Raw genomic sequence first — 14,856 nt, 5'->3', positions numbered from 1 at the left:
GCAAGAAAACTTAAGCTCAATAAGGCGCAGGCCCGGATGGTATTCCAAACCTGGCCCTTAAACACGCCATTCTTGCCAATCCAGATATGTTCAGGAGCTGCCTCCAGAGATGCATGGACGAAGGAAACTTCCCAGATCGATGGAAACGGCAGAAATTGGTGCTATTACCGAAGCCTGGCAAACAGCCGGGGATCCTTCGGCATACAGACCAATTGCCTACTCGACACAGCTGGAAAGCTGCTAGAGAGGGTCATTCTGAATAGATTGTCGGCTTATACAGAGTGTGCTGGTGGCTTATCTAGCAACCAGTATGGCTTCCGTAAGGGCCGTTCTACCATCGAAGCAATTCGAGCGGTAACGGATACGGCCAAGATAGCGAGAGGTTTAAACAGAAGAGGTATTAGGTACTGCGCGTTGATTACACTTGATGTAAAAACGCGTTTAACAATGCTAGCTGGGCAGCAATTGCTGACTCCCTGCACCGATTGAGAGTTCCGGATTACCTGTGCAGGATACTGAAAAGCTATTTTCAGAATAGGGTGCTGTTATACGACACTGATGCCGGTCGAAAGTCGATCGTAGTGTCAGCGGGTGTTCCACAGGGATCGATCCTCGGACCGGTTCTGTGGAATATTATGTACGATGGAGTATTACGCCTAAGTCTCCCGGCCGGAGTGAAGATAGAAGGCTTCGCGGATGACGTAATGCTACACTGCAAAAAAATTTGACTTCTACTGGTAATGTAATCAATGAAACTAATGTAAATGCAGATCATGTAATCGTTTTCTCAATGTAACTATGCGTTGAAAATCATGCACATAAACAGAGCATGATTTAAACCGTATAAATACATTACCTTACCATTATTACTACACTCTGTTGACAACAATACTTTATTCTTATAAACCATTAAGTTTACATGATATTATGTGAACCGAAACTAAAGATGGCCACGCTTGCGACGATCTCGGTAGAATGTAAACAAAACAAACAAATCCATCACAGCAGCTGTAAATGCAGCGGGAAACCTTCGTTTTCGACCACAGTCATATACTAAAGTGAAGATTTTCATTCACGACTACAAAGCAACATCCATTATGCTGCATTTCATCGGTGTACTTCATCAGGCGTTTACTAAAATCGTTGGAAAAACTTCGAATTCTTGCACTTCATCCAGTCAGATTTTTCCCCTGACTATGCGCATGCGTTTACTCAGAACATGTAAATTTACATTACCTAGACAGCACCCGATCACGACGGGTTCGATACTGGTATATTTGAATCGCCATAACTCAGAACCTGTTACTCTTTGGGCCACATTGGATTCAAGAAGTGAAGATGGTAGAGTGGTATCAGAACGGGCTATCACTCTGCGGACCTGAGTTCGATTCTCATGTTAACCATTTTTTATTTATATAGCATAAAATAGAACATGTAAATTTAAAACAACACAAAAATTTGGGATGTTAAGAGATGTAAAAATAAAATGAAATGTAAATTTCTATTGTTTATCATGCTCCAATTATGTGCATGATATTTGATGTAAATGTACATGATTCGTTCGAACTGTGTAGAAGTAGCAGGTGACACTCTCGACGAAGTTAGATTGAAGGCTTCATACGCGATTGGCAGAGTGGAGGAATGGCTCAACTCGAGACGGTTATCCCTTGCACACCACAAGACGGAAGTCGTGGTAGTGCATAACCGTCATGGGTTGCAACAGGCTAGGATAAGAGTAGGGACCTGCACAGTTAACTCCGTGAGGTCTCTCAAGCATCTGGGCGTGATGATCGATGATAAGCTCAATTTTACGAGCCACGTCGATTATGCATGTCAGCGGGCTTCATTGGCGATAAAATCTTTATCACGAATGATGTCCAACAGATCGGCGGTGCATAGTCAAGTGCGTAGGCTGATAGCTGGCGTAGCATTGTCTATCATCCGTTATGGCGTGCCGGCATGGGCCGTAGCACTAAAAGCCGAGTACAATGTAAAGAAATTGATCAGAGTACACCGGCTGATGTGCTTACGTGTCGCGAGCGCATATCGCACCATATCATATGAGGCGGTGTGCGTTATAGCTGGAATGATGCCGATCGACACACTCCTAGAGGAGGATGTGGAGTGCTACAACGAAAGGGACTCGGTGCAAGTGCGACGTGTCAAGAGAGCAGCTTCGTTGCTCAAATGGCAAAGAGCATGGGACACCGCAGTCAAAGGTCGTTGGACCCACAGACTGATTCCAGATGTGTCCAACTGGGTTGATAGGAAGCATGGTCAAGTCAACTTCCACCTAACACAGGTGTTGTCTGAACATGGCTGCTTTAAGAAATTCCTACACAGGTTTGGCTTCGCAGATTCTGCGGAGTGTCCTGAATGTGTAGGTGAGGTTGAATCGGCAGAGCATGTGATGTTCGCATGCCCGCGATTCGAGGTAGAACGCAATACCATGCTGCTTATTAGTGGTATGGATACAACCCCGGACAACCTCGTCGAGAGGATGTGCCGGGAAGAAGCTATATGGAATGCGGTGAACACAGCATCTCAACAGATCATGTCGAAACTGCAGCGGTGGTGGCGTCTTGAACAAAACCAACGAGTGCAGTAAGGGCACCTGTGATGCAGTGAACATTTGCTCACCCCGACAACTAACATGTGGCGGGTGGGCTGCGGGACCTCAGTATGTAGATATAGAGGTCATTGCGGTTCACGCGCGGTGGTTGTTGTCAGGGTGCTCGTCTCCAACGTGAGATTATGATACGGACCGTTAGGTTACTATCATAGCTTGCGATCGACGGGTGGTGAGGTAGCCACCCTTGAAGTCGATGTTGTGTGTATTGACGTCAAGTGCGTTAGCATAGGCGTGAGCGTTCTCAATAGTCCCCCCCTGATGTATTGCTTAATTGCGGGCCGGGGGTACGGACTGGCGAAAGGGTTTTGGTTTTAGTGGGTCGGGTAAGAGTTACATGACATACCCATCCCCACACTACCTGAGTACCTCCTCAGGTGTCTGGTTGCAGATTTCCGTTTACCCTTGCTCAAGAAAAAAAAAGGCCAATAAGCCGGGCAAGCGAGCTTAGAATTGCAGTTCAGGTGAGAAGTACGTGTTCTTTTCTGAGACAACATTGTTAGTAGTAGATGGAAGCAAGGATGTTACCGATCATTTAGTAGTTTTGACGTAGAACTACGTCTGTCTTTTCAATATTGGGGTACACTTTACGCACACTTAAAAAATATCGTGTAATTTTATGTTGAATAACATGCACATAAAAGGAGCGGCCAATTTGTCAGAAAAATACGTCTGATTTTAAAATTACACGTCAAGCAGAATCTAAAAAAAATACACGTCATGACGTAAAAGCCAGCCTCTATGGACGATAGCTTTTACATCATGACGTGCGGTTATTTGCATGGTTTTGTTTTTATGTAGTTCCGGCACCGAAACGTTAGTTGTTTACTGCCACGAAATCTTGATTCCAGAATAAGTTATCAGAAGCAGATTGTGATAAAATATAGCCGCTTTTTCCATTCCCGATTGTTTGGCGCACTTTATCAATCTATGGTCAATTATCATATAAAACTTCAATTATTTATCGGTCATCAACAAACTCACCTGTTAGATTTTCTGCCTCCCAAGCTCAACAAAATAATATGAACTCAAAAGTGTCGATAAGTTACAAGTATCCAATATCTTACATAGATGGAAGAAAATCATATCACAACACTAAGCACTGAACGGGCTTCATTTTCAAATTCTTGACGACGACGACGAACGCGGCGACCGTACGATGTGTTAAGTATTTTTTCAGCCACACAGCTTTGAATCCTTCAGCTGATGAACAAATCCGAAAGCGAACCAAACATAGTTTATCACTTTAACTCGCAGTTTTTGTCAATTTATGTGCATTTGCCAGCATATGCCTAAACAAAAAATCACTAATTTCGATTCGCACCGACGTTGTTGAGTACCTACCGACGACTGAAGCTGAAGGAGAGCTAAAGATTTTAAATTTATAATGGGAATTTACATGTTTCAAAACATAAAAATGTTTGTATTTCATTTTAAGAACTGCATTGCCGTTATGCATCAAATGAAACGTATATATGCTATGTATTTGCGATTACGTGCTCGAATATTTAAATGTGCTAAGGATTGCGTCACGTGTAAGATTAATTATTTTTTAGTGTGCGATTGCACAAAATCGAAAAACGTCACGAAAATATGATAGACTTTGATCGTTAATATCTCAGCCGTTTCTCGATGGATTTTTAATTTTCTTGGACCATTCAATCAAGGAAGAATCAACGCTTCATACCCGATGTACACTGAAGTCGTTTTTTACGCGGTTATTTTTAAACAAATCGCTTTTTATGCGATTTTTTTTACACGAATTTTGGGAGTTCCGCGGTTTATTCAGATTTATTATGGGATTTAACCAGTTTTTTTTACTTTGTTTTAATTCACGCGGCCCATATCCTCCGCGTAAAAACCGACTCCAGTGTGTTACAATATTGTTTGTTATCGGAGTTGTTATCGGCGTAAACTTTTCAAATTTGGGAATCGATTCATTTTAATGTAAACTTAACTAAAAACAATTTAATGTGAACAATGAAGTTCAATTGGAATCGGATGATTGGCATTGTGTTTTTGTGTGAGATTCACCCAGGGCTTGAAAAATGCTTGCTTTGGTCTCATCGAACGGAAGAGTCGAAAACCTGTACATTACACATAGCTACGTACCCGACCAGTAGATAGTAACAGATTTATATCAGAACTTGTTATTCTGTTACAGTCGTTTTTCATAACAGCGGTTGTTATAAAACATGTACCATTAGTAGTTAAAATAACAAAAATTGTAACAAAATCTCTTCTAGTTTTAACAAAAATATTACTAAATATGTTATGATTCGAACAAAAATATAACTCGATGTGTTACATAAAAAGCGGTGAAAATATCTTATACTATAACAAATTATGTTATTGAAAAGATTATGATTATCCATAATGTAGGCAATTAACTTTGTCCTGCTTCTTCAACTTTGAATGTAGGTTCAAGTTATACTGAAGGTGGTACCTTCGTTTTTTTCCAATTCCTATCTACCAAAAATGTAGGCAATTCTTTTTTCGGAAAAAAAACCTAACACATTATGTTATAATCATGTTATGACGATCATGAAATTTTCTTTCCCATCAACTTTGACAGGGAATTTATAACAAAATTATTACAAGTTTTGTTATTTGTAACACATATTGATATAATTGTGATAAAATTTTGTTATGACTAACTGGTCGGGTAGTTCAACGTCACCTTTGCGTATAACCCGATTGGGCTGGACCTTGGAGTTTTGATTGATAAACATCCCAGAAGCTGAATATCAAAATGTGTTGTATGGTGGACTTTGAGTGCGAAAGTTTTTCTGCAACTCTGCCTAATGGTTCATTGTTTGAATTCCACTAATAACGGAGTTATAGCGCTAGATGCAGTAACCTAAACTAAATGATTGAAATTTTGTTATCATTTAGTTTAAGCACAGATAACAGATATTTAGGCTAGAACAAATTTTATTGAAAATCCTGTGTAAACTTTTGAATTGATATACGTTGGCCCACTACTGCCATCTACTCAACTGATTGCTGCAGTACATACGAACGCAGCGGATTAACAATCGTCGAACGCAGCCAATGTATTTGACAGCTGCATTCGGGCTGCGTTTTCAATAACAATGATCTTTGCGCCATCTCCAATCGATTGCCAAACGCGGTCCCAATTTAAAATACATTTGAATTAACGGTTTCGGATGTTTACACACGTATCGGATGTCAGCCTCAATATCTGTTATCTGTGGTTTAAGTAACTGCAACTAGCGCTTTACCTCCGTTATTAGAGGAAATCAAACAACGAACCATTAGGCAGAGTTATAGAAAAACCTTCGCACTCGAAGTCCACCATACAACACATTTTAAAATTCAGCTTCTGGGATGAGTTATTGATAAACTACTAAATGATCGAACCCAGATTACTAAATGATCGGTAACATCCTTGGATGGAAGGAAACACCCGGACATGGGATTTCGGGTGATAAGATTTAGAATTGGTAACATGGGACGATCATTCAGTCACGTTCGCTTTGTGTGCGGTCAGTATCAAACAATGTTTATCTAGATATTTCTTGATCAATGCCAAAAAATCCAACATTTGATGAAAAATCGATTGATAGTTTATTAATGTTTGAGCTGTTATCGGTGTTTTTTTAAATCCAAATATCCAAATATTATGTGAGAGATTTGGACATCTTATGTTTTTTTAGGCATGGTCAAGCGAAGTCCTTCGTCCACTTCGCGGTTAAATCAGAAAAATTATCCACTGTTAGTTTTGACGCTATTTATGAAAATCACGGATGAAATTTTATCACTAGAATATTGGATTTGGCACCCAAGTACAATTTCTATCCCGAAGGGTATTGAAAGCTTTGATATTGATCTCTATTATTGGCTCTGTGAAGAACCGTTTGTTTTTTGGACATAGGGGAACTGGGGGTAGGACGCCCACGTTAAGGAAAATGCCATTTTTATCAATGAAAACCACCATTTCAGCCAGTTTTCATCAGCGCATACTAAAGAACAGCATATCTGCGACTGACTACCGATGACAGATATCTAATTGTACATTTTATTGCACAGAAATTTGATTTTTAAAAAGCACCCGAAAAATATTGATTTTGAAACCATGCGGGGTGAGATGCGCCAGTGGATGGGTTAAAACGCGCATGTGTTTATCGTACTGATTTTCATTTTAATTGCCTACATTAAGACAATTAACCGAATGTTTCAGCTGTTTCGGTCATACGAAATGAGCATGGGCGTACTGCCCCACACCGACCTCAGAAGTTTGAAGGCCCATCAAATCGTTTTAAGACCAATTTTGACGACGATTCCGTGTGGAACATGAAGAACACGAGTAAGCAGCATGGCTCATGGCTCAATTTTCAATTTACCAATGAATAACAGCGATAGAAAGACTAAATTTCACCGAGCTAGAATTGCATCAAAACACGCAAAAATCATTTTTTCGAGTTTTTCATGTGTAACTAGAGAAAAATCATGAAATATATGTATCCAATGGCAATATTTTTCATTGATTAGATTAGACTCCATAGACTATTGAAAATAATCACAATGGGGATATTTAACCTTATTCAGGGGTGGCGCGTTTTAACCCCTATGGGCGTGTTACCCCCACTTCCCCTACATGCTGCATCATGTGGCTTTTCTTCAGCCTGTCTCGGCTCATCATCGATGCCGGCCGGTCTCGGCTCGACTCTGCTGCTGCTGCCGGTATCTGCTCAGCATTGCTAATTCGGCTGCTAATTCGCTGGTGTCTGCACCAATGAGAACGTGGTAATGGAATGATGCAAGAAGTATGCGGTACCCATATTTATAGGTTCCCTTGATCTCAATGTTTTTCATTGAAAACAGTTTCATGCCTATTGAAACAAGTTTTTCGGGTCTTATCAAGCATGGACATGAAAGGCATACTTGAAATCTGTCGATTGAGGGGCTTACCGCAGAAATTCGTCCATTGAGACGAACGCTATTAACGTTTAAAATCTTTCAACACAGCGTAACGCGGTCGATTTGAATATTTTGGAATGACACCCGGTATAGTAAAGAGAGACGTAAGTCCTACGTCAAAAACTGAGTGTGTAGATTCTACTATCTATAGGCAACTGCATTGTTTAATATAATGAGGATAAAATAGCCATTTTACTTTTTGAAAATTTAAAATGCTAATTATTTTGGAAGCTCCATTTATTTAGATTCTCACGTCCGAATGTGTGAGTGGTGATAAAAGGAAAACAAACACTCCTTGATGGTGCACCTCATCAAAGCTTGAGTTAAAATTAGTATATTTCTATCTATTTTTTTTACTTTGAGCAAATGTTCAAGGAAAACAAACATGGATTCTGGTTTTACACGATTTACATTTTCTCAATTTTCCACTCATCCTAAATGTTTACCGCATATCAATTGGGTTGATTAGCGAAGAAAAATATGAGGTTTTTTATAGTTTAACATAAAGAGCATGCTTTTCTGATCTCCAACATATTTTTATTTTGTTTGTAAACCTTTTATTTACATTTTTATACAGCAAACAACATGCCATTTCAATCGATAGAATGACACTAACATTCATAGAATGACAGTTGGCCCATTCAGCATAAGAACAAATTTTCAGTTCCATATAAATTTAAAATGCAAATTAAAAATAGTTCCGGGGCTCCAAAAATTCTGAAAAATTGGGGTTAGGCTCAGTTTTTCCTACAAATTCAGAATATGTAAAAACATCGATACCCCTGAACAACCCAACTATCATGTGATTTTTCTTTGATTTATTCTGGATTTTTTAAACCATTTTGCAAAGAGTTTGGTGGAAAATTGAAGTCACACGATCAAAAATACGAGCGAAAAAAAATCGTGTAAAAACAGTATCCTGTGCTATAAAAAAAAATGGAGTGAGAATTTCTTAGCGTGTTTTTTGTATATAAATCGTATTTTGGCCATAACTTTTGATCCCATAGTCCGATTTTTCCAATTTTCAATAGGAAACAATGGGACAGGATTCCCCGTCGAATTTAAATTATTGCAAACAAATCGGATCAAGATAATTGCCTAAAAGATGAGTGAGTTATATTTTGCGCACATACATACACACAGACAGACATCATCTTAATTCGTCGAGCTGAGTCGATTGGTATATAACACTATTGGTCTCCGGACCTTCTATCACAAAATCGTCTTGGAAGTGAATATATAGCCTTTTCATTACACCTCGGTGTACGAGAAAGGCAAAAATGTATATTTTCCCCATTAATGGATAATGCGAAGTTTACAGTGTATGAGAATGCAGCACTGATGTGGAACCTGTGGCATTCAAATTCATTTTGTTTGTAAACATTAGCAAACAACACAACACGCTATCGTATTTTTTTAAATAATTCCTCATAATTTAGTAATCCGAAAATTTTGTGTTGCTTGAAAGTGATTAAAATATCCTGAGGCAATGGCATCGTTTAAAGTAAAGACAGAATTAATAGATTCAGAGAGTTCTCATACAATTTGTCGGCTATGTATGAGCGAGGAATCACTTGAAGATATATTGAAGGATCAAGACCTCCATCAGTGGATTTCGAAATATCTGTCGGTTGTGGTAAATATCGAAATATTTTAAATGTATTAAGTTTATATTGGGCAAGTGAATCGATCGTCTCGCTTGAGCGTTTTGTTAAACTATCAATTGAATATATTTATTGTATATCTATTCCATTTGTGCTAGAAATAGTTTTATCATGTATGTACCATACTCTACAGATATCCAGAGAGGATCGCATGAGTCACTTAATATGCACAATTTGTCGAATACGGTTAACCGAATTTCATCAATTTCGAATTAACTGCATGGAAGTGCAAGACGTACTTCAATCCTTGGTTGAGAAAGAAAATGTCGTTGCTTTAGAGGTAAGAATTTTGAATTCAGTTTCAATCCAATTTAATTTTAAACAATTGACGATTCTCTAGGTGCTGGATTTACCAAATAAGGTTCAAACTAATCAAACTCGCAAAGAAAAACGAAAATATGAACAACTCCAATGCGATGTATGCCAAAAAACGTTCAAAAACAGGAGACTACTGAAAGATCATAAGAGGAACCATAAGCCAAAGAACTTCGCATGTTCACGTTGCGGTAAATCGTTTGTTTATCTGTCAGTGATTACACAACATCATTGATATTATTTTATTATAACTGCTTTACTTTCCAGTCGATCTTTGCATGGTCACTTAGATTCATGTCATTCAGACAAGAGATTGGTGTATGAGAATTCAATCGAATTCAATGAGCGAATGCAATCTTTGAATGAAAAGCGTGCTGTTGGTGACAACCAAGACAATTCGCAGCAACCACAACAGGTATTGAAGGCTGAACTATCTCATGGTATTGTGAATAACGATAATATCGACTATTGCAGTGCGACATATGCAAGACGGTGCGATCGACCAAGAAAAAGTTATGGGTCCATAAGAGGCTAGTTCACGGACCAAAAAATCACAAATGTGAAATCTGCGATTATCGTTGCGCTACTCTGTAGGTTGTGTTGATAAAGTCTAGAGTGCTTTGAAAATAGGTCGTATGTGCAAAAGAGAGTCTCTCTTTGGATCTATTCTCTTTCGATTATTACAAAACTATACAAAAGTTTACTTCGATTTTTTTGGCAGATAACCAAAGACGATAGCTTTGTCTATCATGCTGAAGTGGAAATGTAGCAAAAAATGCAAAACTAGCCGATATATTAGCGAAAGAGAGCGCGATCAAAGAGAATCTCTCTTTTGCACATACGACCTATTCTCAAAGCAATCTAGAAGTGTGTCTTCGGTTGTTTAAATTGTTCTTTTTTGATACAGGTGTGACATGAGAAGGCACTTCAAAACGAAGCAGCATTTTAGGAAGTTGGAAGAAGTAGCAGAAAGATCTAATTCTACAATTCAAGATGTACAAGAGAAAACTCAAAAGGATATATTTGATGTTTCCAACGAGCACGTTGGCCCGAAAGTTGAAGGACGTCGAAAAAAGCATGACCAACAGGAAGTGAGCTGAGAATTGATTGATGCGCTAATTGAAAATTTTATTTTAGTTAAAGAAATATAAACAGCTTTGTTTGAGCGAACACATTAAACTGCTACATAAAACATCATAAGGCTGAGAATCAGGGCAGAACAAATAAAAAAATACCTCCAGTGTCCTGTTAGCATATATCAAGCTCTATCTGGTAAAATGTCACAAGAGAGAATTCTCTCCGTCGATTTCCCCTCTTTTGAATAAAAGAACTTGCATTCTGAGGTGATAAACTGCGAAGAAATCTTCTGCTTGTCACTTTTATATAAAAGAGAGGAAGCCGACGAAGAGAATTCTCTATTGTGACATTTGCCCTTATTCCATATAGAGCTTGATGTTGTGGGAAGTTATCACGGAGGCTTCCCACGGTACACAGCGGAAGCAACACAACTCCCGACAGGGTATTTCGGACGCGTAATTGAACGAAAAAACACAAGCGATTCGCTCTCCGCAGTGGTCGTTTATTTACTTCTATTTTCATTCAACATACAATAGACAACAACATATTCACAGGGCTGGTAAGGGATTATAAATATCGTACACAAAACATTAGACTTGTCCAACATTCAACACTGCTCTTCGAGGTTTATCATCACTAACAGATATCACTAAGTCCACAAAGTATTACCTCACAAAGTCAAACAAAAGTTCTACATAGCTGGACACTCAGTCTTCGGTACTCTCCCTGCGTCGTCGACCCGTGCTTCGTCTTCTTCACCGCTTGGTCTTCGTCATTCACGACTCATCCGGCACACAGCATCGGGTTTTTCCTCAATATTCGTCCACACAGTCATAAAAATCGGTTTCTTCCTTTAGGCGCCTCCTCTTCAAGCGAACGCCGATTGCTAGCTTTACTTTGCATTTGCACGCCCGTACGCCAATTCCGCTCCTTTTCTTCTGCAACTCTCAAGGCATACAGTCCTCCACGGAGATCAGCAACGGCTTCCACTCTTCTTCCGAGGCTAATTATTTCGCACTTAGCTTTGTCAAAGTTCACACTCAGTCCTTTCTGAGCAAGTTTCCGGACCGAAATCAGTCCACTGTCCAGTCCCGGAGCGTCCAGCACTTCCCTCATGACTACCTCATTCACTTCACCGTTACCATCGATACAGTTCAGCGTGCCTTCGCCTACTCCGGCAGATTTTACGGCGGAACCATCCGTCACTATACACGTACCAGTTCCACTGCTGTCGATCGCCTCACACGCCGAAACAAATTTGGGGGTCCCTCGAAGCTACCGTTTTCGCTTCCGGCTCGTTCATCTTCTGCAGCACAGGGCAATTTACCCGGATGTGACCCGGTTTTCGGCATTGGTAACAAAATCGTTCCCTCGCACGCGCGCTTCCTCTTCTTCTGTGCACACTCAATGTCAGGTCATCACATTCACGGAACATTCCTGCACGTTTCTCGATCCGTCGGTGGAACTCGTCCATCAGCCGCTGTTTCACAAACTCGATCGTCTGGTCCGCGTCTGGCCGGCTCTTTACATTCAATATACAATAGACAACAACATATTCACAGGGCTTAAGGGATTATAAACATCGTACACATAACATTAGACTTGTCCAACATTCAACAGATATTTGGTATTATTCAGGAGTACTGTTAAAATTTCATTTCATTATTATTTGGTAAGGAATCTTTGAAGATGCAAAATGGAATAATAATTCTGCAGTAAAGTTAATTATTATCAGGCTTGTAAAATGTCGTTTTTCGTTATTTCATTTCGAGAACAGTTTTCACGATAATAAAATGAACTTACCAGATGCTGTCTTTAGTGCTATCAAACCGGGTGCTACAAGTTCCGCATGACAGATTTCCAATTAATGAAACCTGTGTTCTTAGAACAAATGGACATCAGTGATGCTAAAAATTATGAACATTTCGGCATAAATATGAAGAACATTTTGATCAAGAGTGTCATTGATGCATTTCTCTGTAGTGGCGTCTATACTCAGGCCGCAACCTTAAGCCTATAAACACGTAACCCAAAAAGCAGGTTTTGCATCTTCCGCTACGATCACGCTGTCATTAAATGAGTCATATGCATATGTCGCTGCAAATGGTAACTGAAAACAAAAGAATCACTTCAATGGAATGATTTGAAATAGAAAATATGTGTTCTTACTAAGCATTGAATCGTCGGTTGCAAATCTTACAACTGTATTGCTCCAGCACGTGGATTCGCTGATGTGATCTAAACTGAGTAACGTTCGAGAAGCTCCGTTCACACGTCAGGCATTTCAGGGGTTGAAAATTTCCATCGTTCGACTGGTGGAGTATCATCATATGCCGTTTAAGGTATTTGCTAAAAACCGAAAAGGAATTCTTGATAATTTAGGCACGAGGTGTTTCTTCTACACTTAAACTGTTTTGTTGAACTTGCAAGAAGGTGTCAGCTTAGTATTGTTTACCGCAAGCTATTATGGTAATTTACCGATGGCTCGGTAAAGTTTATCGAAATATTGATCAAATTTTCAACGATCTCGTTCGTTGAATTTTTGGCAATTTTTTTTTTTGCGATTTTGGTGTACCGATCTTACCTTGATCCAAATGCTGCGTCACACATTGAACACTTGAAATATTTCTGATGTGTTAAAGCGTAGTGACACCAAAAACTCCGCTGGTCGCAGCACACTTCTACTAGATTTTTGCTGAACTCTCCCTCGACGTCTTCATTGCCGGATGTGCCTTTTTGTTGCTTTCGTTGTCTTCGGGCAAAGTCTTCTTTGGTATCACCATGAGCTGTATGCAATCGTAAATGCCTCAACATAACGCTCCTAAGATTTGAAAGTTAACAGACATGAAAATGCAACTGAATATAAGACTAAAAATGTCTTCGTTACCGTAGTGAAAACTTCAGATCACATATGTGGCACGCAAGTGTCTTCGGTCTGTGAACTTGGCTGAGGTGCTGCCTTAATCGGTGCTTGAATTTAAACGTTTTTGAGCACAATTTGCATTCGAACATGCCAACGGGTTCTTTGGGGCGTTCGCTCAGCGGCACGTGCGTTTGCAAGTGTCTCTGTAAGTTGTACCTACGAAGGAAGTGATATTTAGGGTTTACGAATTAAAAACAAAATGAACGGTCTTACCGTATTGCAAAAGACATTCCGCAAGTTTTGCACACATGTTTTTTTGGTTTGTGCAATCTTTTATGTCGTGAGTGTTCCATACTGTCCGGAAAAACTAGACACACTTCACACTGATGATCTTGTACAGATTGAATTGTGTATATTTCGTTTTCCGATTTTACAAGTTCGTAGATGCCTGCATCATTGGTGTTTCCGCTTGTGCAAGCTTTTCCAGGTACACTAGATTCCTGATCTTTACTGTTTCCTGATTCTGTAACACCAATATTATCTTCATCAGATTCCACTTTCACTTCATAAATAGTTATCATATCATCGACTAGATGTTCATCTTCTGCAGATTGTTTGGAAGTTTCCATATCAGTTTCTTTAACATCTGGTGATGGCTCTGGACTTTGTTCTTGCTTAACTATACTCGGCGTTGCAAATTCAATCGTCATTGATAAACTTGAAATTCTATTGGTCTCAATTCCATGTGTCCCATTTCGAGAAGCCGTATCGTCGTAAGGTCCATTTTCAACTTCTTGAAGCATTTCTGAAACCTCATCCTCACGTCTAGGTTCCATCGAATTGTTTGTCTTAATCTCGTCACTTGAATAAATAATAATGAATTAAAATATCAGAAACAATTGAACTCATACTTTCTTACCCATGATCTGATTTTTTCGGCCCATGTACCCGTTGGTGAGTGGATAATTGTCGCTTTGTTGTGAATATTATATTGCATATGTCGCACTGGAATTGACTCTGTCTTGCTGTAGTGACACTTTTCGACGGTTTTGCTTGTTTGGAATGTGTCACATCATCGACATCATCACATTTTACCATGGATTTCAGAATATCTTGCACTTCATGGCAACGTTTTCGGTAATTATCGAATTTAGTCAATTGCATTCGACATCTTATGCAGATGGCCTGACTCATGCAATCCTCCGGCGAAATCTAAAATTGTTTATTGTCGAAAAGTGTTATTGTGTTTATGATCGTATTATCACAGTATTATCTGTGGTATTATAGTCATTATAATTTTCTCATGATTGTTATCTTCATTAACTCTTTAGGGCCGTTGCCCACGTAGCGGTTTTTCAACGCCA

At 39.3% G+C, this 14,856-nt stretch overlaps 3 protein-coding genes across 3 annotated transcripts in view; 1 reads left to right on the top strand and 2 right to left on the bottom strand.

Annotated features, from left to right (window-relative positions):
- LOC134205964 (uncharacterized) overlaps window positions 1–14,856 on the bottom strand; it is a 64,132-nt gene that overhangs the window by 41,862 nt on the left and 7,414 nt on the right. The window contains exons 7-10 of the mRNA XM_062681662.1: window positions 13,766–14,353; window positions 13,517–13,708; window positions 13,214–13,450; window positions 11,526–11,857 (exon numbers count right to left, since the gene is read on the bottom strand). Of these exons, the coding sequence (XP_062537646.1) occupies window positions 11,526–11,857; window positions 13,214–13,450; window positions 13,517–13,708; window positions 13,766–14,353 (1,349 nt within the window). The remainder of the gene's footprint in view (window positions 1–11,525; window positions 11,858–13,213; window positions 13,451–13,516; window positions 13,709–13,765; window positions 14,354–14,856) is intronic.
- Window positions 8,968–10,722, top strand: LOC134221861 (zinc finger protein 62 homolog). Its single transcript, XM_062701036.1, has 6 exons — window positions 8,968–9,209; window positions 9,371–9,517; window positions 9,578–9,762; window positions 9,820–9,967; window positions 10,027–10,142; window positions 10,460–10,722. Exons 1-6 carry the CDS (start codon window positions 9,063–9,065, stop codon window positions 10,650–10,652), a joined length of 936 nt encoding a protein of 311 aa, XP_062557020.1. The 5' UTR covers window positions 8,968–9,062; the 3' UTR covers window positions 10,653–10,722.
- Window positions 10,518–14,671, bottom strand: LOC134221850 (zinc finger protein 836-like). The gene is made up of 4 exons (XM_062701027.1): window positions 14,412–14,671; window positions 13,766–14,353; window positions 13,517–13,708; window positions 10,518–13,450 (listed from the first exon to the last, which is right to left on the bottom strand). Exons 1-4 carry the CDS (start codon window positions 14,654–14,656, stop codon window positions 13,210–13,212), a joined length of 1,266 nt encoding a protein of 421 aa, XP_062557011.1. The 5' UTR covers window positions 14,657–14,671; the 3' UTR covers window positions 10,518–13,209.

The sequence above is a fragment of the Armigeres subalbatus genome, chromosome 1, assembly GCF_024139115.2.
Source record: "Armigeres subalbatus isolate Guangzhou_Male chromosome 1, GZ_Asu_2, whole genome shotgun sequence".
Taxonomy (NCBI): domain Eukaryota; kingdom Metazoa; phylum Arthropoda; class Insecta; order Diptera; family Culicidae; genus Armigeres; species Armigeres subalbatus.
This window is presented reverse-complemented; position numbering and strand designations above follow the sequence as displayed.

Bases quoted from the DNA above. Each gene is read 5' to 3' on its own strand.
- LOC134221861 (XM_062701036.1), top strand. From the start codon at position 9,063: ATGGCATCGTTTAAAGTAAAGACAGAATTAATAGATTCAGAGAGTTCT. The intron at 9,763-9,819 runs GTCAGTGATTAC...TTTACTTTCCAG, and splicing joins GGTAAATCGTTTGTTTATCT to TCGATCTTTGCATGGTCACT. The intron at 9,968-10,026 runs GTATTGAAGGCT...CGACTATTGCAG, and splicing joins ATTCGCAGCAACCACAACAG to TGCGACATATGCAAGACGGT.
- LOC134221850 (XM_062701027.1), bottom strand. From the start codon at position 14,656: ATGCAATTGACTAAATTCGATAATTACCGAAAACGTTGCCATGAAGTG. The intron at 13,709-13,765 runs GTAAGACCGTTC...CTTCCTTCGTAG, and splicing joins GGAATGTCTTTTGCAATACG to GTACAACTTACAGAGACACT. The intron at 13,451-13,516 runs GTAACGAAGACA...TTCAAATCTTAG, and splicing joins GATCTGAAGTTTTCACTACG to GAGCGTTATGTTGAGGCATT.